The 24,989-nt window shown below is 38.9% G+C and overlaps 1 protein-coding gene across 3 annotated transcripts in view; it reads left to right on the top strand.

Moving 5' to 3' along the window:
• The window catches only part of CAMKMT (calmodulin-lysine N-methyltransferase), a 313,184-nt gene that overhangs the window by 265,750 nt on the left and 22,445 nt on the right, over positions 1 to 24,989 (top strand). For all 3 annotated transcript variants that reach the window (XM_010997165.3, XM_031466936.2, XM_064494531.1), the window contains 3 exons: positions 1,037 to 1,100; positions 8,580 to 8,646; positions 24,414 to 24,488. In XM_010997165.3, the coding sequence (XP_010995467.2) occupies positions 1,037 to 1,100; positions 8,580 to 8,646; positions 24,414 to 24,488 (206 nt within the window). The remainder of the gene's footprint in view (positions 1 to 1,036; positions 1,101 to 8,579; positions 8,647 to 24,413; positions 24,489 to 24,989) is intronic.

Below are 24,989 nucleotides of genomic sequence, written 5' to 3'. Positions count from 1 at the left end.
CAGAGGGAGGAACAAAAGGAAAAATGTTCCAGGGCCTCCAACTGCTGGGTCAGAGAACCGTCAACAGCATCAGCTGCGGTCAAGCTGCCGGGTCTTGAGAGACCTTCTAGATTGACTTGCTTTCGGATCATATTGATTTTATGGTTGCCTCGATGAGCAGAAACATTTTACCTCAGTGTAGTCAATATCGCTTGTTGTGACATTCCAGGCCTCGCACGGTCTTTCTTCGCCATAGCAAAAGCATTTTTTTTTTTTTTTTTCAGATTAGAGTCCCATTTGCTAAGATACGGGAATAGCCCGGCGAATCACAGTTGGAGCACCATGATATAGCTGCTAATGTTTTGCCTGCATTATTACACCAACAAACATGATCCAGAGCGCTCAGTAATTAGATTCTTTTGAATGAGATTGGCCATTCAGGAACGTCGTTCCCCATTCTCTGGGTTCTGAGTCATGTATTCAGGAGATATTATGTAGCAGCACAGTGCATTAGACAAGTTTTTATGTCTCTACAAATAAAAGCATATTGTTACACTGATTGGCATTTGACAAACCTGTCGCTCTTACACAATGTGTCAGGGTTACAGCCCAATGTGCGAGCATGTCAAAGCTCACAAAAAAATTACCCTCACAAAGCCATCTGCCTGCAATGCAAAGTTATATGAAGGGCATCAGGCAGTCAGACAGAAGCAAGCTGAAAGGCAGAGTGACAGCCATGTATGATGGCTCTCCTAGATAAACAGAAGCCCACAAATGAAAGCCTCTCAGAATACCATCATCCGCTGTCACAATGCAATTACCGAACAGAATGATAGCAAGATAGAGGCTCCCGCAAATGGAATGATAAAAGTATTGACTGATTTGATTGAATGATTAAAATAATGCAGACATAAAATGAAAAAAGATTGAAGATTGTTACAGAGAAATAGGTGAGGAAGCATGATACTGAAGGCTTGTCACTCCTGTCTTCACTTCTACACAGACAAGCATATTTGCTCATTGTTTGCTGTGCTCCCTCTTTTTTTTTTTTTTTCAGGTTGCTATTTCTGCAGATGTCAAAGAAGTTCTGTTAACTGATGGGAATGAAAAGGCCATCAGAAGTATCCTTATTCAGATAGAAAACTGGTTTGTTGTGCTCATTCCTTTTCCCTGGCTGAGTAACAATTGATATAAAGAAAGACAGCATGGGGTGTTAAAAGAGAGTTCCCCGCACCCCCCCCAACACACACGATAAGTAATTAAGAAAAAGTAGAAATATATGGAATTCATGGGATACGACTAAATGTCTTTTTTTTAAATTTCGATGGGTTTTACAGTCACTTCTCATTAAAGGAGCCTATGATTTGTGGAACGCTTAAGGCAATAAGAACAGTTGTTTTCATAATAATTTTCAAGCCTTCTTGTCCTTTTATTTTTATTGAAATTTGCCAGTATAAAAGAAATGATTTAACATTTATTATATGGGATATTGCTTGCAAAAATTAACTTCCAGCTTCATGTTCGTTATTACCTTTCTTCTGTTTGATATTGTACATGTGGACCATTTAATATTGTACCTACTGTAATTCCTGAGGAGTTCCCTATATCTCCCCACTGGAAACAGCTATCAGTTTTTCATTATTTCCTCTTATTTGGGATTATAAAAGCTCTCTTTTTTTTCTGCTATGCTATTACCATTCAAACCCCATTATATCAGATTATGCTTTACTAATATGTACACAGAATTCAGGAAAATTGAACTGTACTTTAACTAAGAAAGCAAGCATAATTTGTGGCTACTTTAGCCATCGAGCTGATTTGTTCAGGGGCAGTTAACAGCCGTTAGGAATTGAGAGAAGAAGTGGAAGATCTATTTGCTTTGGGTTTTTTGGATTTTTCATCTGCACTATGAAAGAGGCAATCTACGTGTCTGCATTTTAGACCCTCAAAATGCCAAAGCAGTTTTGATTTTTGTGAAGACTTAAGCATCTTCTGTAAAGCTTATTTTCCATTTTCTTTTTCTACCTCTGCTCTGTAATTTTTTGAGAGAAAAATTTGCAGCAGCTCTATCAGGCTGCTCACCCAGGAGAAAGGAAGTACAAGAGGCACAGTAGCTAATATTGTTCGGCAGCACTCGTGTGCTCTCCAGAGCCCCACCCAGCTAATTGCCTGACAGACTTTTAAAAAAAAAAAAATTCAGGAAGGAAAAACAGCCAATCACAATCTTGGCCTTTCACACAAGGGAAAGAGATCACAAAAGGTGCTTCCTTTTTTAAAATGCAGGATTTTAATCATGATCTTCAGACTGTCGCAAGTTTCTCAAAATATTCCTGAGGATGAGCTGATGTTTCATTCATTCTGCTTTATTCTGAGTGCTTCCGTGCTCTGTATCATTTCACTCCGCTCCTCCTCCACATGTCAGGGAACACAGAGAGCAACAGGAAGTCAGGTATGCTGGCTCAGCCCCAATGGATGTTTTTTTAGGCGGGGCGGGAAACAGGATTATTGGGAAAGAGAAGGTCATTTTAGCCACAGAAACTTTCAGATTAGGCCCAGCAACCTGAGGTTTTTCTCAAGTCAGCAGGTGTCTTATTTAATAGCATCAGAAACCAATTAGAACTTTTATAAAACTCTGGGAAGCATCTGCGGTCAGTATGTAAATTTAATTGTACTAAAATGATTGTTGAGCTAAACTACAGAGCTTCCAACAAAGGCAAGCAATGCTAATGTCATTAATTAATGCACCTTTGCTTTAAAACAGCAAAGATGCCACGCCAGCCCTTGAAATCAGAGAGGAAATCTCAGCTTCTGTATTCACTCTGCCGGTCTTTCAAAGAAATGATTGGTGCAGTCCCCTCCCAAGAAAATGGATTTTTAACATTTGGTCCTCAGAAGCTCAGCCCTGAGAGTGCTTTATTGTGCTGGGTTTTACAATGGGTTTAATATAGCGGGATGCCAAAGGGCAGGAGGGGAAAACTTTACAATGTAGATAAAGTAGGTCCTTTCAGGATGCAGACCAAAACTGGTAGTGTTTTTTATTTCATCTTTTAGGATTTGCCTGACAGAGTTCAGTTGTTATCATGCACTTGTTCTGTGTCGGTGTGCCTTTTTCTGTTGTAACTAGGTCTAATGTTTTTTAATTAAGAGGCAAAAAGCACGCATAAAGCCTTAAAAATTGACAGTGTGTTTTTCCCGCTTTAAATACAAATGTTATTCTTGATTTGCTCACAGACCTTACAACTGGCATTCATTGTCAGCTGTTTTACTGAGTGAGGTTAATATGAATGAAAAAAAATTTTTTCTATTTGTGTGCCCACTTTCTGTAAGCATAACTAATTCACTGAATCACATACTGTTGATGCATATAGACTGGAACAAACTCATTGAAAAATTACTGTTTACATCTTTCCTTTAAAATTTTAGGAAGCCTAAATTATATAGCAGTTGTAGGATATTATCCAAGAATTACTTTCTAAAAAGTAAAAGTGGATGTCAACAAAAAAAGAGGGAGAAACATTGCCAGAAGCCAGAAAATCTCTAAGCAAAGCTGCTAATTATTCTTAATGGGCAAGATGAGCACATTAAGAAACAAATGAATACATCAGTGAAATGTAATTGAAAATCGACCTGGCAATCACACATCGCATCTGAGTATTGGCCTGTATATTATTCTCATCATTTAAAAAATTATTTTTGTTGCTCTTGGCATCTGAATTTAATGAATCCACTGAGTCTTACTTCCTAGTCTCTTAAGCTTTAAAAAATATAGCGTTTTCTAAAATTTCCTTTTTATCTTCTCATTTCTATTTTTGGAATATATGAGGCAATGAATGGATACATTCTGCATCTTTATATCATAGAAACATATCAACCAGTTGTAAGGTTATTTATTGTCTCCTTGAATGTATCAGATAGATTTGGCTATGTCATAAACGTAGAAAGCTAAATGTGGATTGGAGATTTATTCAACAGAGATATTTGAAAAGAGATTAAGACTTGAGGTATAAGGGAATGTTGTAAATCCTAAATATTTTCTCAGACTCATGGGTAGATGTTCCTGAGGTTCTCCTTGGTCCTTTAACTGCACCACTGAGTCTAACCCCAAACCCCGCTACCTGAGAGCTGCCTCTCCCTACAGATGCTGTTTTATCCACATCCAAAGGGAACAAAGGATAAATTGGAAATGGGGTCATTTAGTTTATCCAGTTCTTGAATTTATCCTCAAACGTGTTCCTTTTTCTTTGGCACGGTCCTTTTAGTGTAATAAAGAAAGAAATCTCCAAGTGCCCACAGATAATAATTACTCAATAAACTCTGTAGCGGGTGTTGACAATGGCATAAGAATAAGGGAGAGAGATGGAATACTGAGTTGTTATTGATGCAAAGCCTCTTCCCAATCATAATGAATAAAAGTACAACACCTCTCTGTACACTCACTAATTCCCCCAACACAATGATCCTGCCTTTACCCATCCTTAGTAAACACCAAGTAGTTATCTGCAGAATAGGGCAATGCTTGGCAACCCATTCTCCTGCTACTGACCCAAGCATCTTATCCCCACAGTATACACACTCTGGATCATGATCTTGAGCTTAGGATTCTCCAAAAATTTGTACATCGCCTGTGCATTTCAAAGGAAATACCCCTGGCTTAACATTAGTTTATTTAACAGAATTTCTGAAAAAATTAATTAACAGAATTAATAAATTAAGCTTCATGTGGGCTGTGCAGCCAGCCTCTGCTATGGATGGTTGAGACCTTGGAGATGCCAGGCCATCATCCTGTGTCCACGCCCCTGCCTTCAATATCATGTTAGCTGTTCATCTATTTGCTAGATACAGCCAAAATGCACTCTGTGTGCCTCACATTGGGTAGGACCTCAACAAACACCTCTGAAAATTTAACTTAAATTAACTAATAAATTAAGCTAATTAATTGATTTAAATGAATGAAACCACTATTAAATGCTCACCATTTCAGGTGTTATAGATACAGCAGTGGACAAGACAGACCAAGTCCCTGTTCTTAGAGGACACAGACTGTACCTTGATGAGAGCACATTTATACATGTGAAAGACACTGAATATCTACAGGGCAGAAGTTCTTTGGTTCTTTCCAGTTATTTAGATTCTGCAATAAAAATGTTCACGTAATTAGCTTTGAGCAACAGGGAAAGAAAATAAAGTTTAACTGCCAAACCTCACTTTAGTTACTCTCACTAGCCTCTCATCCCTCCAGAGCTTTGGCCTGAATTATTGAAAAAGATAATGAATTGCCATGATTTAGGCACCTGCTATGTGTCAGGCTTATCCTATGAGGTACCCCATTAAGCCTATAAAATAGGCACATTATTCCTATTCTTGAGATGGAGCTCAGAGAAGTTAATTCATCCGAATTCACACAGTCACTAAGTATCAGAACTAGCACAGGAAGCCAAGTTCATCTGATTTCATAGCTGGCCTCCCACCCCCATTAAACAATTCTCTTTCACCAAAAACTAGAATGATTTGATGAGTGTGATCTTGCACTGGAGGGAAAGGCTTCTCATCCATAAATGTTAACAGTTGACGTTGCTAATAGAGTTCACAGCACCTCTGGGTCATACTCTCAATTCATATGAGTAATAAGCACATTTAAGAATATTTTGCAGCCTTTAAATTAGCAAATATTGTCCCATCAGGCATTTTAAAAACCCTTTAGAGATCAAAATGAGCAAGACTTATTTGATAATTTTATAGCTTTCTACCCTCACCATTGATGGGCCAATGAAAATAAAGGTAGTATAAACCAAAAGAGTAATGCTTTGTGAATCACAATGTTACCATAAAAATCCTTTTCTTGCTTAATGAACAGTGGCAACTCTCAAAATGTATATGCAGCGACTGATAAACATAACAGTCACTAATTGCAGGAGCCAGCTAATATTTTAAACAAGATTTATATATAATTAGCTTAATAATATTTATATATATAACTTATAGTATAATCTGTTTAAATAACTATTGTTATACAGATATATATTTTTTAAGGATAAAAATCAATGGAAACTAAATTCAGATGGAGCCCCATTCTTGAACTATGCTTTTTCTGAGGAGAAAATCTGGTTGTAGAAGCCTGGTTTCTTTTAGCCACAAGCATATATCCCATAGCTCTGGAAGTCCAGTTGCCCAGACTAGGAGATTGAAGGTGATTGCTCTGTATCTATTTAATCAGAAATCACATTAAGGCTTTCTTTGCACCCAGCACCTCCCACTGAAGCCTTCTAGAAGGTGGGTGCATTCGGAGAATAGGATTTGGTCCATCCAGTTGAACACTATCCTGGACATATTGACTCAATTTGATTGAAATTCCTTTATTACCCTGACGTGACACAGAATGATAAAATCTATTATTGGACACAGTGCCAACCAGTCAAAGCACCTCAAAATCTGACCTAAAGTAAAGGGTGGGGAGCAGAATATCAGAATCTATCTCTTAAGGTAATACACTATTGCCATTTTTTCTCTTTGTACTTATTATGAAAAACACCTCCTGAACTACAAAATATATTTCCTTCCTGGTTCGAAAAATAAAGCAGCCTAAATACTACTGTGAGTTTTTTTCATTAAAAAAAAATTGCTTCTAGAATATAAATAAATATGCTTGCTTCAGCCTGACCACCTGGAGTCACAGGTTTATAAATTGTATAAAAGTATATAGTGTTAAGATGTTTACCAAAAATTATTAATAGGTTTTCTGAGTTATATAATTTAACTTCCCTGTGACTATTTCATCAAAAGTATTACCTCCACTAACAAAATAACATGTTTTGCTTGATAGATTAGTCATGTACTCGTACGACGCTACAGGTGTACCGGGCACATTATGGCGGGCGGTTGGATGTCATGGAAACGCCGAGTAGGGTGTGGCCAGAGTGTGGGGGAGTTTAATCAAAACCAATTGTCAGTTGACTCTTTCCTAATTTTGTTCTTCTCAGAATAAAGGTGTCAGCTGTCCTTTTCTGCAAGACATTTCATTTAGAAGACTTTCCTGAAATACTTTTCTTCCTGAAATAGACAAAACTGTAGGCCGATGTGTCATTTCAGTTAATCAAAACAAGGAGGCAAATTAGTCTCTTTTATTTTTTTAATGAATGTAATTTAACGGTATTTAATTTGCATACAGGAGAGTTCACCCAGGAAAAAAAAAGTCTGCATTGTAGCACTTTTGTAAACCTCAACAAAGCCCTTCATTAGGAGACCTAATTGATTTTTCCTACCCACTCCTGGGGGAAGAAAGCTATCACAGTACCTGCTTATTCACTCAGCGAAGAAATGGGTGTGCCTGGTGTTTCAAGCAGAGATTTGGGTTAAAAAGTCCTGTGGCTCTGTTCTTGCAGGGGGATCTTGGCCAATGCTTGCTTCAAGCGTTCAAGAAATCTGTTTTTCTGAGCAATGGGGGAACATCACTTGTCTGCTTGGTGTCCTCCCCATGGGCCCAATTTAGTTCAGCTTGCAACCTTCACTGGAATTATTTTATTTCTTGTTTATTTAAACCTTTCCTTATTCCAAAAGAGGGATTTTTGAGGCTTCTTACAGTGACACATAGAATATATTATATAAAATAAATGAGAAAGTGAGGGCAGTTGGACAGTAGAAAGCCAGGAAAACCTCCTGAAGCCAGAAGTAGGATCAGTACAGAAAAGATATGTCAGAGGAGCCCTGTGGTTGTTCAGCTTGGGTCACACATTTGGCTCTGAGTTGCACAGGGATCAGAGCAAAAAGAGAAAGAGGAGCAGTTTTAAGATATATAGTGTTTGGAAGTTGAAGCAAAACTAGTTGATCTGGCTTTCCCTGGTGCTGAAACCTGACATGATTTTTCCCATCAGTCCTCATAAAGATGGCGCTGTGTGGTGCAGCGGACCAACTCCTCAATCAAAACATCGCTTCGGTAAACATGGCTCTTTCTATACAAGTCCTTACAGGCCAGCAGATGGCCAAAGGCCATGCCCTAAGTCTGTAGAGACAGTTCTTCAAGGGGCCTTTCCCTGGATTGACTTTCTTCTTTAGTAATTAGTTTTCTCTCAAAGATTCTCCAAGCTTTTCTTCATCTTTCTCTTCTCACTTCCCCCAAGTCTTTCCCTGCTGCTCATGCTCACTCTCCCTACTGGCATTTAGGAGATTTGACATACTTCAACTTGGAGGGTCTCAGGAGATTATCATTGCCCTCCACACGGACTGAGAGAGGCTTACCTTTGGGTCCCTAACTCTTTTAAGCAAGTGGGGCCTGGCACCCAGGGAACAGTCATCTCCCCCGACCAGTGCCCAGATCCCTGGGCCTTGCCAACATGCTCCCTGAGTGTACCTTTCACGTGTGACAAAACTGCAGTCCAGAAGTTAAAAGCGCTTACTTGTGGCAAGTAATTCAACATTTGGTGGCAGAGCCAGGGCTAGACCCTTCTCCTCCTGCCTCTCACCCTATAGCTCTTTTCACCATGCTGACCCCGAGTATGATAAGAAAATCATAGTGTTCGTGGGCCTTCTTTTTTTTTTTTTTTTTTTTTTGGTGGGGGGAGTCAGTTGACAGTCACTGCAGAAGCTTTCTTAACTGTGTCCTATAGATGTGAGAGACATCATCGCAAGAAATCAGAAGACTGGTGTGTTTAAGACTGGAAACATATCAAGCTGGTAAGATACCTTTCTGCATTAAAACACTCTGGTTGTGTGGGGAGGGAAATAGCTCAGTGGTAGAGCACATGCTTACCATGCATGAGGTCCTGCGTTCAATCCCCAGTACCACCATTAAAAAATAGATGAATTTTTCCTTTTTTTAAACAAAAAAACTTAAAAAAAACCCCACTCTGGTTAAAACTGTATTTCTCAGTACTATGGATGATTATTAAAACTAATAACAGCTTTAATTTATTAAACACTTACTGTGGGTCAGGCACTGTTTTAAGCACTTTAAAAGTATCTTATTTAATGCTCACAAGAACCCATCATGAAGCAGGCAGGCGTTTTCATGATCTACAATTAATAGATGAGAAAAACTAAAGATAAGTATGTTAAACACTGGTTTGGGAATGATTTAAGGATTGAGAGGGTACGGTATGAGGTTGGGAGAAGTCCAGCCTGGGACCTTCTTATGAATGGCTCTGTTCCACTGGTTCCCAACCCCAGGGAGAGGGGATGCCCCAGGTGCCCCAGGGACCTTTTTTATTGCCATAACTAGGGCAAGGCGGTTGCTACTGGTATCCAGTGGATGGAGGCCAGGGATGCTAAGAGGCTTCCTGCAGTGCACAGGACAGCCCCTTCTCCCACAACAAAAAAACTGGCCCAAAATGTCAATAGTGCCAAGACTGAGAAACCCTGCTCTGTTTCATGATTTTAAAAGTCTAGATGTTCATTCCCTTTTAGATTCTCTTAGTTCTTGTCCAAGCTAGGAGAATGCTTATCCTCAACCAAAACAATGGTGTTTTCTGTGAGGCCACATTTTATTTTTGCCCTCTTGGTATGGACCCAAAGGAATGAGTAATCTTTTAGTGGTTTTCACATGAAATATCTGCATTTGTGCATTTTTCCTGTATATTTTTAACTACAGATTTTCTTGGAAGAACAATCTAAGTTTTAATTAATTATTTAGTTTATTACTATTTATCTGTCATCCTTTGACATTTTGAGTTTTCTGTTTGAGGATGCTCAAAAGAAAAGGTGGATGAACAGCAACAATGCGTAAAGACAAAAGTGGTCAGTATATTGGGACAAGGATATGGAGTAGCAATATTTTTTTTTCTCTTATGTTAGCTGGTGAATGTAATGAAGTGTCCATAAATGTATTTTTCAACCCTGCATTAGGATGTTCAGAGTAGGCTGATGGCACAGGGGGCAGTATGCTCTGTGTTTCTCAAATAAATGAACAGACTGGTCCTGTTTCCCAGAAAGCCTCCAATAGGTTGGGAGAAAGAACAATCTGTTACCTGTGTATTCCTCATTCGTAGGACAGCGTTTACTCCATAGTGCAGACTGCCATAGCCTTCTGTGGAGGACTTCATTTGGGGATGTGATTTCCAACCTGGTCTTTTAGTTATCAATCAAAAGCACATTTTCTATGTTGTCCTCATTTACATTTATTTAATGCTTAAGGTCATTTGTGACCATTTGAGTGTATTTTAGCATATGGAATCAGGGAATAATAGATTTCAGCTTCATGCTGTGAAGAGAGATTGTGTTTTTACAACACATAATGTTGTTTACTGTGTGTTAATAATCACTAATTAATAAACATACCTAGAATTCTAAAATGTTGCATTTTGAGGAATAAAGACGTCAAGCGTTTAACTTACGGAGTGCAATAGTATTTCCTACCATCTTTTCATAAAATGATGAAGTTACATAAAGAGGCAAGGTGTCATTGTTCAACATAGGAAATATCCAAAATGTCTTTGTTTCTATTTGTTGTTCTCAAAAATGCTATTTCTAAGTATGTTGTTCTGAGATGTACCTGGTTATATAGTCTATATGTCATTTGTCCTACAGGAACCTCCAAAATGAGGGGTATTTTTCTGTCTTTATCTCATATTAACTGTGGTCAGTTTCTACTCTTTTAACCACTGTCAGCATTTTGTCCAAAGTCAACTAAAGCACTTTGCCAGAATAACAGGTGGATGTGTCAGTCCTTGAAATGCCTTGATTTCATATTAGGAGCTACTTGACCACTGAACCTTCAAGAAGCTAAGGAAACTGCCAACCAGTGATGTAATAATCAGCAGTCCCTTTCTATCTACTGCCTTCCCACCCATAACCACTGCAATGTGATGAAAGTATTAGCTCCATGTGAGAAGAAATAAAAGGAAACTGTTCACAAAAGAGCTAAGATATAGTTCAATATTCTTTTTTAGTGCCTCAGTACATATGCAGAATTTCTCCTCCAAATTGGAGGTGTGGAATAACAGTAGCGACAGATAACTGAGAGGTATTTACCATAGCTACAAAGCCCACACGTGAGCCAAATATTTCTGCTATTAAAAAGCACTTCAAAGCTTGACATGAAGTTTGTAACAGCTGAATGTCTCCTGTGACTTCATTTGCAAAGAAGATGTAAAAGCAGAAAGGAAAATCGTGATATGAGAACTGTGAGCCTAGGAAATGGTGTTTTTAAAAAGGCACCCAGAAGTTTGATTTCCCTCCCCAGGCTCCTGTTCCCCCTGCTCTGCCAACGTTCCTAGTAACCAGCACTCCTCCTGCTACCAGCCTCTTCTACAGGCAAAACCCAGGTTGTGTGGGGCCTGACACTTATTTTGAGGGTCCTCTGTAGGATGAATTCAAGTATACCTTACTTAGGCAAATTCTACAGAAGGGTACAACCTCGTGAACCCATTACTGGGGCTCCTCGTGGGTCCTGTGCAAGGGAGAAGCCCCCAAGGCTTAGACTGCATTAGCTTGACAGTTAATCCACCCCTGCTCTCATCACCACCATCAGCCTTGCCTAGAATAATGCTCTCCCTTACAAGCTTTCTTACTCCTCCTGCTCCATGTTAATCCGAGTCTGATTGTTGCTAAATATGAAAGATGTGTTTGCAAAATCCTGAAAGTTTTAGCCCTAGCTAAGAAGGATCTAGGCTGCACATAAATGAAGCAGATAGCCCTTACATCTCAAAGATCTGAATACAGTTATTTGATGGGCCATTCATTGGTCCACCCATGCAACCATCTATTCGTTTAACTAATTTAGTCCAAGGTACTCTGCCTTTGAGAACTTAAATATAAAGTTATAGAGAATAACTCTTGAACAGAGAAAATCATGCTACTAAATATAGCTAGAGATTGGTGAAAGAGCAAGGATATTTACAGTGTCTCAATTGTTAGGTTTATCTGAAGCTGTCTTCAAAGCTGTGACTGTCTAATAAACTATTCGGAGCTTTTGATGTCTGCATATTTCTAGGTGTTCCAGATTGGTGAATGGCGTCATTCTCTGCTTAATAGTAGTTAATACTTACAATATTTTTTAAATCGATTAAATATACCCTGCTGTGATATTAAAAGGAAGTTTCTACTTAAGAAAAGAATTTAGCTTTACATGAAAATTGCTGGTGAATTTAGACCTGTGACTTTTTTTTTTTAATCATTCTTTGATAAACCATTAATTTTAGTATTGGACTCATATTAACTTTTAAGACTTTTTTTGTAACCCAAATTTTACCTTTATGTGGGCCCGCAGGATTGGCTATTGCCTCCATTGCCCTACTGCTTTTTAAGATTTATGTCTTCTTGGAGGCTTATTTTCCTCTTGAGATTAAATTGGGGACATGAAAAATGATTTTAAAATGTAAATCCCAACCAAGTGGGATCCAGACCTTCTGCAGTCTGCCCTCACTTTCCTCCCACTCTTCATCCAGGGTGGCTCCCACCATTTCCCAACAGACACCCTTCCCTTGGGTCACCCGAGCCTCTTTGCTGTCCTCCAGCACATTTGGTCTTAACCATCTCTGGTCTTTGCCAACCTTGTTCCCCTCTTCCTTATCCTTCTAAATCCTTTCCTCTAGGATGGCTTAATTACCATTTCCTCCTGCCTTCTGAGACTACATCAGCTTGCCCTAGTCTTTTCCTTCTCTTAACTTCCACTGGCCCTAAAATAGTCCCACAGAAAACATGGCATATTCTTGTCTGGTTCAGAGTGTGTTGTCTATTTCAGCTACATTGGTTCATTCATTTCTTGGTAAATATTTGGATCACCTTCTGTCTGCCAAATACTGTTCTGGGTTGCTGAGATGTAGTGATGATGGAGAAGACGGAGGCCTTCTTGGAGTTCATATTCTAGCAAGGGAGACAGATAATTTTCTCGAAGATAAGGACTCTGCTTAATATATTTTTCTGTTCCTTGAAGCAATTAGTATACTTTATCCTTCGTATTTGAAAGGTTTTAAGTTTTCTATTTGGAGCACATTTTGAAAGACGTGATAAATGACGTGATAAATGAAAGACAGGATAAGAAGTGAATCCATCCATAAGGCTTAAGGAACCAAACAATTTTTAGTAGAAGAAAATCGAGCTCTGGAGATTCAGACATCAGTTTGTGTATCAGATAGCCGACTTTCATTTCAGGATAGGCTTCTTCTCAGGCACGCACATGCAGTGTCTGTAGACAAACTGACATTGTGAGTAGGCATTTATCTGTCCTTTGTCAGGTTGAAGAGGAAGGTTAGAAGAAGGTAACTGCGATAAGGAAGCTGACGGCTCGCTCTCTTTAAGAAGTTTTCCAATAAAATATACCTGTTAGTGAGTTTTGCTAGAATTATGGTAACAGAATTTCAAGAACTGCTGAGAATTCTAGAGATGCCACAGTCCTGTTTCCTTCTGTTGCCATCTTGGGTGTAGGAAAATGAAGTTACTCAGTGTACTTCATATTTTTTTTGTACTTCATATTATTAAAATCTTTTACTTGCTTGACACTTTTATAGAAGGGCTCATGTCCCTACTCTTTAGTGTTTTGCACTGAACAAATAAGCTCTCACAGAACAAATGTTATCCAGTTTCAGATATTTTGGTAGAGTTCTCCTTTATGTATTTAAATGAGCCAGATTTTAAAATTTGGGGGCATGGTATTTTTAGGGGTTCTCTTAAGCTTCAGCACATTAAAAATTAATAGAATATTCTAAAAATCATGTTGATATTTGTATTACAGTGGCATTTTCATTGTGACTGAAAAATATATATAAATCAACTTAATTTTGACTTCTTTCTAATTCTTGTATCTTTTTTTCTCTTATAGAATTTTATTGGATTAAAAAAAAAATCCCAGAATGATATTAAATACAAGGCATCTTTGAGTCTGACTTTGTTGGGAGTCCGCTAGTGTTTCACCATTAAGTATGCATTAGCTTTTGAGTTGAAGTAGATATGATATTTTTTATGTTGTTAAGGAATTCTTTATTGATTCCTGTTTTTAAAAGATTTTATCATAAATAAATATGGAGCTTTAGCAGATGTCTTTTCAGCAGGTATAGAGATAACCAAATTATTTTTCTTAGTTCACCTGTAACTATGACAACTCATGTTAACAGGTTTCCTAATATTAAAACATTTCTGCATTTCTAATCAATTGGTCATGGTATCTTAATCTTTCTTTTAATGTGCTTCTATATTCTAATAATACGTTATCTGGGATTTTTTTAAAATAATGTGTTTATTGAGCTATAATTCAGATACCATACAATTCACCCACTTAAAGTATATAATTCAGTGCCCTTTAGTATATTCATAGAGTTGTGCGACTAATATAATCAACTTTAGAGCATTTTCACCACCACCCTCAAAGAAATTCCAACCCATTAGCAGTGCTAGATAATCACTAATTTAGTTTCTGTCTGTCTCTGTGGATCTGTTTATTCTGGACATTTCACATAAATGGAATCATACAATATGTGGTCTGTCATTTCTGGCTTCTTTCACTTAACATAGAGTTTTGAGATTCATCTATGTTTTAGCATATATCAAGACATCTTTCATTTTTATGGCTGAATAATATTCCATCACATGGATATACCATGTTTTATCCATTCATTAGTTGATGGACATTTGGATTATTTCCATTTTTTGGCTCTTATGAATAGTGCTGCTATGAACATTTTTATACAAGTTTTGTGACAAGTTTTATTTCTTTTTTGTGTATATGGTCATATGGTGACTCTATGTTTAACCTTTTGAGCGATTTGGGACAAGACACATTTGAGGTGGATGTAGAGCATAAATATGAGTTTGCTTTGTGACAATGACTAGCCAGCAGTGAGGAATAAAGGTTCAAATCTCAGGAAAGTGTTGTGCTATAAGATTTGGAGATCAAAATCAAGAGCTAAGAGCAGAACTATGGAAACTGGAGAGTCAGAAGAGAAGATGGCCAAGGACAGAATCTTGGGAACTTTTGCCTGTGATTCAGGAGTCGAGTAATAGGGGCCTGTAAGGGATGCTGAGAAAGGACTGGAGACAGGAAGGCTGAATCAGGGTGGTGTGGTATAATATCACTCCTTCATGGAAGCAAGTCCAGGAGAGAATTTCAAGGAGAGGGTGATCAGCAGTGTCAGAGCAATTCTAGTGATGGTTGTGGGAAGGGTCATATTGCCAGGACAGGTGAATCAACATGAGTAGACGACTCCTGCAAAATGTTCATGGCAAAGGGAAAGAGAAATAGGCTGTGGACTAGAGAGAAGTGGAGTTGCAGGCAGAATTGGGCATGTTGGCAGGCATGTCAGTATAGCTGAGGAAGAAGCAGTAAGTATGATGGGGGCCAGTATTTAATGGAGCAAGGATCTGGAGCAGTGCTTCTCCAAGTATGGTCCCCAGACCAGCAGCCTCAGCATCACCTGGAAATGTGTTAGAAGTGCAGATTCTCGTGCATCTCCATATGTCTCACCCCAGACATAATGAATCAGAAACTCTTGGGATTGAAACCCAGCGAGCTTTGTTTTAACAAACTTTCCTAGGATTCTGATGAACACTCAAGTTTGGAAACCACTGACCTGGAGGAAAGAGGAAGGAGTGGTTTTATCCTGAGCACAGGTTGAGGTGAGGGGTTCTCTTTGAAAGGATGGGTGGCTTTACTTCCTTTTGGACAACAGGAGAGGGAAAAATGAAGAAGAGGAAAAAATGATATCACATAATCCCAGGCTCTCAGTAAGGTCATTGGCTGAGAACAAAGACCTGGGATGTTTGCAGAGCTCATGACAGTGATGTGCACATCCCAGCCTCCAAATGCTTGCCTCTTCGGTAGGCTTTGTCTAAGACGGCCTTCCTCTTCCTCTTTCCTGTCCAAACCCTGTCTTTAGGATCACATTTCCCCTTTTGCCTTCTTCAGGGTACCTTCCCCCAGCAGGGCCATCTGTAGCAATTTTTTTGTTTCACTGGAGTGTCTTGTCTTCCAAATAAGACCATATGTTCCCTCCAACTATAATAACTTTGTTACTTAGAAACAAGTCCTCTTTGTACTACTGTTCACGGCCTTCAGTGAGGTGCTCAATAACACTTTGTGACGGACTGGCTCACAAATTAGGGAATCAACAGATTGCTATCCCCTCTTGTTCTCAGTTTTCTGTTCCAGACTTAGATGGCACCTTTTCCCCAAGAATTTAAAACATTTTCTTATAGTGGTTTCTAGCATATGGCATTTTGAAACTCAATAAGTGATCTGGAAAAATGAAGGGACAAGCGACAACTAGGGAATTGTTTGAAAGAATAGAAACGATTCCCCAGTGTAAGGAAACATCATAAACGACTCGAACGGGCCCTCTGTGAGGGAGAGCTCAGCCCACACAGACTTCGAGAGGTAAGATGGAAGAAACTGGGAAAGGCTACTGGAGTCCATGGCAAAGAAGAATGCCTATAACATCCATGCAAAGAAAACTACTGCCTTTCCCACTGCCGAAGAATCCTTAGGAAGCATAATGGGGAATTGTCTCTGTACACTACTGCCTTGTTAACAGCACTGTTAAAAACTGTGACTCACTCCCCAACCAGGGGTCTGCAATATAATGGTAAATAAGTATTAACCACGGGAATATGAGAAAAGAAATGCTTTAAATCTCTAGAGAGAGAGAAATCTGTGATCACCACAATGAAATACAAATTAAGTTAAGCATGTTTGACATTAGGTTTTATTACAAACTTGAAACAGAGACTTTTTGTTCAGTATGAGTTTTAAATCACAAGGTAGAAGTCCTATCAGAAATTGACTTGGCTTTGCATTTCAGGTTGAATGAAAAGACATAAGTTACTGCAAGAGTAAGAGAAGGGAAACTAATATTTATTGAGCACCTATAATGCACTTTTATATACACTATCTCATTCAAAGCTTTATCCTCCTGCAATGCAACCATCACTGTCTCTTTTTTACAGTTTAGGGCAATGATACTCAGCTTCTCTCAGCCTTGTAAGTGGTGGAGTATTTAAACTCAGAGCTTTGTAGCTGCAAAACCCAACATTCTTTCTGCTCTGCTATACCTGTTAAATCTACCAGGATTGACATGCCTGTAGCTATGAAGATTTTTAAAGCATAAGGAGTTTTGTAATGATTATTGCTTTTATATTTATATCTGTAAAAGGTACTTTGTAATGAATTTCAAACAAATAAGATTTTGACATTATGATGAAATAAAATGGAGACAACATACATTTTATCTTAGTGTCAATGTAATTACAAGTAGCACATTGACATAACTTGGGTGTTTGGTAAAATCATCCCTTACATGTCTTTACAGGAAATGTTATGCCTTAGATTGTAAAGCTCACATAGAGCAAGAGACCTAGCTATGTGTTTATATTTACCCTGCTCTCTTTCAGAGAGCATTTTCTTTTTTTTTTTTTAAACAGTTTTGATGTGGTAAAATTGGCATTCAATAAACTGTATGTAGACTTTTATAAGGTTTGCAATTTGTATACACCCTTGAAGACCATCCCCATAATCGAACTACTGAACATATCTATCACCCCACCCCCACCAAAGTTTCCTAGTGACCCTTGATGATCCCTCCTTTCTGACCCTTGAAGGTTCCTCTCTCTCCAGGAAACCACTGATTTACTCTCCCTTACTATAAATTAGTTTATATTTTCTAGAGTTTCAAATAAATGAAATCGCTCAATCACTTTTTCTTTTGAACCCAGTGTTCTTTCAGTCAGTAAAATTATTTTGAGATCGCCTATGTTGTTGCATGTATCAATAGTTCTTTCCTTTTAACTCCTTTTTTAAACAATTTTTATTTTTTATATATTTTTATTGAAGTAAAGTTGGTTTACAATGTTGTGTTAATTTCTGATGTACAACATAGTGATTCAGTTATACATATATATGTATATATATTCCTACTCATATTCTTTTTCATTATAGGCTATTACGAGATATTGAATATTGTTCCTTGTGCTATACAGTATAAACTTGTTGTTTATCTAATTTTTTTATAGTAGTTGATATCTGCAGATCCCAAACTCCCAATTTATCCCTCTCCATCCCCTTCCTATCATGGTAACCATAAGTTTGTTTTCTATGTCTGAGACTGTTTCTGCTTTGTAAATAAGTTCATTTGTGTCATTTTTTTTAGATTCCACGTATGAGTCTTATCATATGGTATTTTTCTTTCTCTTTCTGGCTCACTTCACTTAGTATGACAATCTCCCTTTATTCCTGAGTACTATCCCACTGTGTGGCTATGCCTCAGTTTGTTTATCCTTTCACCCATTGATGAACTTGTGGGTTGTTTGGGCTATTACAAATAAAGCTGTAATGAACATTTGTGTGCACGTATGGATAGATGGATATTTGCTTTGTGTGGATATCTGCCTTCACTTTTCTAGGGTAAATACCTAAGAGTGAAACAGCTAGATCATATAGAGGCATATATTTAACTTTTAAATTAAGCTCCCAAACTGTTTTCCAAAGTGGTTTATTTTATATCCCCCCTCAGTAGTGTTCAAGAGTTCCATTTCTCCACATTCTCATCAACACTCAATATGATCAATCTTTTAAATTATAGCCTTTCTAATATGTGTATAGTGGTATCTTGTTGGGGTTTTAAATTTCCCTAATGACTAATGATGTTGGGTATCTTTTCATGTGCTTGTTTGCCACTTAAATCTTCTTTGGTGAAGTGTCTATTAAAATGCTTTACTCATTTTTTTTAATTGGGTTGCTTGTTTTCTGATTATTAACATACTCAGACTTCTTTGTATCTTCTGGATATAAGCTCTTTATCAGATATATGTTTTGCAAAGATATAAGATATTTCTCCCAGCCTGTGGTTTGTCTTCACTTTCTCTTCCTAGCACCTTTCAAAGTGCAAAGTATTATTTCAATTCTTTGCGTGTCTGGTAATCTTTGACTTTATGCCAGGTATTTTGAATTTTACCTTTTTTGGGATCTGAATGTTTTTGTATTCTTCTACATGTTTTGGGGTTTGGTTTGGGGACACATTTATTTTGAAATAATTTGTTCTTTGGGGGTATAACTTTTAAGATTTGTTAGGCAGAAACAAAGCAGCATTTAGTTTAGGGCTCATTATTCTCCACTACTGAGACAAGACCCATCTGAGGACCATACCCAGTGCCCTGTGAATTACGAGGTTTTTCAGTCTTGCTGGTGAGAACAGGTGCTATTCCCGGCCCTGTGTGAACACTGGCCAGTCCCCTCCAGTCTTCTCAGGTGGTTCTTTTCCCACCCACAAGTAGTTTCCTCATGCACATGCTCCAGTCAGGCCTCTGCAGAATATTTCAGGGAGAGTATCCACAGATGCTTAGAGTTCTCTGTCTGTGCCGCACTCTCCTACCTGGTACTCAGTACTGGGAACTGTAACTGCCTTGCTTTCTTAGCTCCAGCTCCTTAGCCCAGGGAGCCCACTTCGCTCCTGCCCAGATACCCTCCCTGTGCTGTGGCCTGGAAGCTCTCTTACGGCAGTAACGTGGGGTGATGGTATTTTCCCCCTCTCTCAAAGATTGTCCTTTGTTGCTGATTCTCAGTGTCTTGAAAACTATTATTTTATATATTTTGTGTGGTTTTGTGTGTGTGTGTGTGTGTGTGTGTGTGGTGGTTTCAGGCATTGAGGTAAATGAGGGCCTTGTTACTCCATCTTAACTGGAAGTAGAAATCCTCAGAAAGCATTTTAAGTGGCCTCCATATCTGCCTAATCTACACATGCTATTCAGAGAACAACTTAATATAGGAACCTCTGTTTCTTGAGTGCCTTCTGTATGCCAGGCTCTCTGCTAGGTATATTCATACACAATTCATTCAAATGACATGTTTATTGAGCAGCTATTATGTGTCAAGAACTCTCCTAAGGAGGTGAAAATACCTCATGGAACAAACAGATTTTAGAAATCCCTGTCCCAGGATGCTTATCTTCTACTGGAGAAAGAGAACTTTAAAAATTAATCATTGAGTTAAATAGCATGTTAAATGGTAATAATTGCTATAGAAAAATAAAGAGCAGGTTAAGGGAGTTCAGGAGCGCTGGAGTGGAAATGAATGGTTGCCGTTTTAAATAGAGTGGTCAGGGTAGACTTCTCTGAGAAGGTAAGACATTGGAGCAAAGACTTGAAAGGGGTAAGGGAACAGCCACAGGGATATCTGGAGGAGGAACAGCCACACAGAGGAAGCAGCCAGTTTAAAGGCCCTAAGGCAGAGGTGGACGCCTGGTGTGTTCCAGAAATTATAAAGAGATCAGTGTTTCTAGAGCAAAGAGAGCAAGGGGGAGAGGACTAGGAGGTGAGGTCAGGGTAGTAACTGGCTTGCATGGGGGTTACACATCACTGGAAAGACTTTGGCTTTTATTCTGAGTGGAGAGAGGAGCCATTACAAGGTAGAAAATAGTGAAGGCTCATGATTTGATACACATTTTTAAAGAATCACTCTGGCTGCTCCCTTGAGCAGCAACTGTGGGGTTACAGCAGGGAGACCAATTAGGAGACTATACAATAATTCAGATGAGAGACGATGGTGGTTTAGACCAGAGTGGGAGCGTGGAGATAGAGAAAAGTTGGATTTTGACGTATTTCAAAAGTAGTGCTAACTGTATTTCTTGGCATATTCAATGTGGCGTGTAAAAGAAAAGTAAGAGTCCAGGATATAGTGAAAGGTTTTGGCCTGAGCCGCTGGAAGGGTAGAGTTAACAAGATGAGAAAGACAGTGAATGAAATGAATTTGGGGAGGGATGATGAGGAATTAAATATTGGAGATAATAAGTTTAAGATGTCAATTTAAACATCCAAGTGGAAATAATAAAATAGCAAGTTGGATATATGAGAGGTGCGGGCTGGTAGGTCAAATAAAATAAAGACTAACAACTGAGCTGAATTTAGCAATGTGGAGATCTTTGGTAGGTCTGCAAGAACATTTTTGGTGGAATGTTGGGGGCAAATGCCTGATTGGGAGGAGAGGAATTGAAAATAGCGAGTTTGAACAACTTTTTCATGGAATTATGCTGCAGGGGAGGAATAGGGAAATGGAGCAATAACCAAAAGGGTGGGTGGAGTCAAGAGAGGATATTTTAAAAGGAGAAAATAATTGCATGTTTGAATACTGATGGAAATAATCCAGTAGAGAGGAAAGAATGGATAGCACAGGATAAAGAAGGGAGAATTGCTGGAGCTATGCCCTACAGGAGACCAAAGAGGGTGGCGCTCGTGTGTAAGGAAGTACTGGCTCTAGATAGGAGTATGGCTAATTCATCCATGATAAGAGGCAGGAAGGAGAGTACGTAGGTACAGATGCTGTGAGGAGTGTTAAGTGTGGTGGTCGGAGTTTGGGGAAGTTCTCATCTGACTGCTGCAATTCTGATGGTGAAGTAGGCAGCAAGGTCATCAGCTGAAAGTAAGAGTGAGGGAGGAAGTGTTAGAATTTTGAAAGAAGTGAAGATGGTGGAAAATAACAAGCTGGGAGATCAGGAGCATAAATGGGCAAGGGAAATGGAAGTGTAACTGCCGGACATCAAGAATCCACTTGTGGTTCATGGTCATGAATTTAAAGCAAAGTCAGTCAGGATGCTTGTGTGCTTTCTCCAACCACAGTCAAGTGCATGGATGCAGCCTTAGAGCAGGCAGAGAGCTGGATTTAACAAAGGTGAGGAAGTGAGAAAGGGCCAAGGGAGCGAAGGGTCTGTGCAAGGGAGTAGTTAAGATGATTGGCTACGGGACTCAAGCTGGGCAAGGAGGGAAGATAAATGTTAAGAAGAGGGACGGTGAGGTGGTGATAACACCAGCAGGTTGTAGGCCGGTAGGACTGGATAATGGTTGGAATTAGAGTCCCCTCTGGAAGGGGTGAGCTGTGAAAGGTAGAGGGGCTGTCATGGTTGCAGTTATTGGTAGACAAGGACTAAGGGCAGGGCTGCTCCACGAAGAGGCCATGGACTGGTACCAGTCTGTGAACAGTACGCTAGTGAGCTGCAGCGAGCTAAGTTCAGAAATTGAAGTGAATGTTTAGAAATATTACTGTAACATCCAAGCATATGATCAGTGGACTTGTGTTTGGAATGTCTTTTCTTTTTAAATCTCACTTGTCTATTCACTTGTAATTGTATTTTACCAAAGTAACGGTCTGCCACAGATTGGTTATAAACAAACAAAAAAAATCTGGTCCTTCCCCACGAAGCACTGCTCTAGTGTGTGTGAGTGAGTGTCTGAGGAGGGTGGAGGGCACGTTCATCAGAGGAGAGGATTTGGAAGGACCAGCTCCTTGAATATCGAGGTCACCAACATCTCTGGCCTTCCAAAGTAGAAGCCACCTGATTCCACCACTCTTGGCACCATTCTCATCATAGGCTGTGCGAAAGACACAACTCAGGATGCAGTGTGAATGATGCTCTGAGAGTGTTTGAGAAGGTGGCCATCGTTATCACTATTTTACAGATGAGTAAACAGACTTAGAGAGGTTACATAATTGCCCAAGTCCACACAACTAGTCAGGGAAGGAACCAATATTTGAACTTAGGTATGCCTGCGATGCCAAAGCTGGACTCTATCCATAACACTCCTCCTTCTTTGTCACCTGCTTACAGTTATGGGGACAGCATAGCCATAAGCCTCAGGAAAACTGGGAATGTGTGGTGGTCCATGCGGCCAAGCTGAACACCCTAATTTCTTTTAGAATCATGACTCATTACATCTGCTGTGGTAACCCACAACTGATTGCCATCTAGACCCCTATCTCTCCAGTTTGTCTTTTTGAACCAAGAGGCTGAAGCACCTCAGGAATCCAATATTACCACAGGATTTCCAGCACTTTCTGTCCTGGTGCATTAGTAATGACACATGCATTAGAAGCATTTTCTAAATAATGGTTCCTGAATGGTAAGATTATGAGTAATTTTACTACTTTGATTTTTTTCCCCAAATGTGTGCAGTGGATACATTACTTTTATGATCTGCGAAGGTCTAGCATTGAGCTATACTTTAAACCATCTTGTTCGTGTAGAAACTAAGACTCAGGTCTCTGATAAAGGCTGAACAGGCCCGCTCTCTCACTGAGCCTGAGTCCCAGCTGCACCGGAAGCCTTAGCATTTCCAGAAAAGTTGGTGCTGGTTACTTCCCACTCTCCCCAGGTGCACGGAGTATTTGAGGAATCAATCCAAAAACAAAGTAGCGCTCATCCCTTAGGGGTTTCCTGGTTTCCTGTTTTCCTCTGTTTCTTGACTCTGCAGTGGGTCAGGGCAACTACAGCAAAACTACAGTTAATTTGTAAAGCTCGTCCATGTGCCACAGGACCTGTGAACAGAGGTGTAGTCCACTTCGTCTGTAAAGCCCTCCCTGGAGCTGAGTCTGTGTGCTTACATAACACCTAGGACACGGCATCAGAATTAGGGGCTTTCTGCTAGGCTGCCTCTGTGAAGGCATGGCCTGTAGGCCATCCCAGGGCCTGCCACGTAGGAGGCGGTCCTAAGGATGAGTCAAAGGAGTGAATGAACAACTGATGTTCAGTCTGCATAGGTATTTTCATGGAGATGTGTTTAATCTTTTCTACTTTGAAAACTTCACTGTCGTGGATGTATAGTAATGTATATGAAAAAATAAGACTTCTTTTTATATTCAAATACATGACTTTTCACCCGGGGAAGATGTAGAAGAAATAAAGAACTCACCAAGATAAGCAAATACAACTGGACAGAGTAGGCTGTGCTCACTCAGTTTAGTTTTAAATAATAATCAAAATAGATAATAGAAGCAGAAGTTTACTTTGAAAAATAATGCTGCAAATCAGAGTTGATGTGGTGGAACAAGGAGTCAGTAAAATACTTTAATATGGTAAAATGCTAATCATCCAAGTTATTAATTGAGAGTAACTTATAATCTCTGGTTGGTGTCATAGGCATAACTAGAATTTTCAAATACTTGTTTTTAATATGAGGTTTAAAACCTGATCCTCTTTTGGTGACAAAGTGTCAGGACAGGTGAATTTTAAAACGTACCTGAAAACTGAAAAATACCAAGTGAAAGTTTGGTATTCTTTTCTTCCATCTTGCCAAATTACTCACCTCATCCATAAGAAATGCAACCGACATGCCAGGCATTAAGTTTCACATCATTTTTTAAAATAAATTTGTATACCAGAAATAGGGAATACTTTGATTTCAGGATGTACCTCACTGATGTTAAGAATCTAGACTCATTCTGAGGACTGTGGTCAAGATAAGATATTTTTCCCTAGTTTGTCTACACAAACCTATAACAACTAGCAAAAGCTTAACTATTGTATTTGAATAGAGAATTCTCCCTCTTCTAGATTTGAAGGCTAAGTAAAATGTAGAACAGACAGTTACAGCCCTTGGTTTTTTTTTTTTTTTTTTTTGTATTATGCCTTTTGATATAATTTGTATATACCTTTTAAATAGTTTCAAGTGCCACAAAAAATAATGTTAATAGCTCAAAAATCAAAAGTTAAAAAAAAAACCCTAAGTATAATTTTAAAAATCTTTTTCTCCTCAAGCGTTTTACGATGGGATAATGAGACAGATGTCTCTCAACTGGAAGGACATTTTGACATTGTTATGTGTGCTGACTGGTAAGTACATAAAAATCATAAAAATCGTGTTAGAAAAAAATAGCTTTGCTGGAGTAATTGGGCTGTACTGCTTTGCTGACAGCGAGGCAAAGTCAACAAATGAGGCACAAAGCCGCCTTAACCTCAACAAATTAATATTCATCTCCATGTGACAGTTATAAGGTAGTCTTCTATCACACAGTAACTTCTACCACATTATTTCCCAAAGATTGATTTTGAGAAGCATTTCCATTTTCTGGAATTGCCTCTGTTTCATGCTTGACGTATCAGTAAATGGACGACTTAGGCAAATTGCAAATAATTATGGCTCGGAGAGGAATAGTCTGGAGAAAAAGGAGTTTATCAACACAAACAGCTCAATTAGCTTACTTCTTAGGAGAGATCTGACTATTGATATAAGGGAATATGTGTGTGTGTGTACACATACATGCTCCAGCATATAAACATATCTGTGGACTATCTTTAGGGAAATAGCTTTTCTTAAAATGTATATTTGCTATC

Source organism: Camelus dromedarius, chromosome 15 (assembly GCF_036321535.1).
Source record: "Camelus dromedarius isolate mCamDro1 chromosome 15, mCamDro1.pat, whole genome shotgun sequence".
Classification (NCBI taxonomy): Eukaryota; Metazoa; Chordata; class Mammalia; order Artiodactyla; family Camelidae; genus Camelus; species Camelus dromedarius.
The sequence above is the reverse complement of the archived record's forward strand: the minus strand, read 5'-3'. Positions and strand labels throughout refer to the sequence as shown.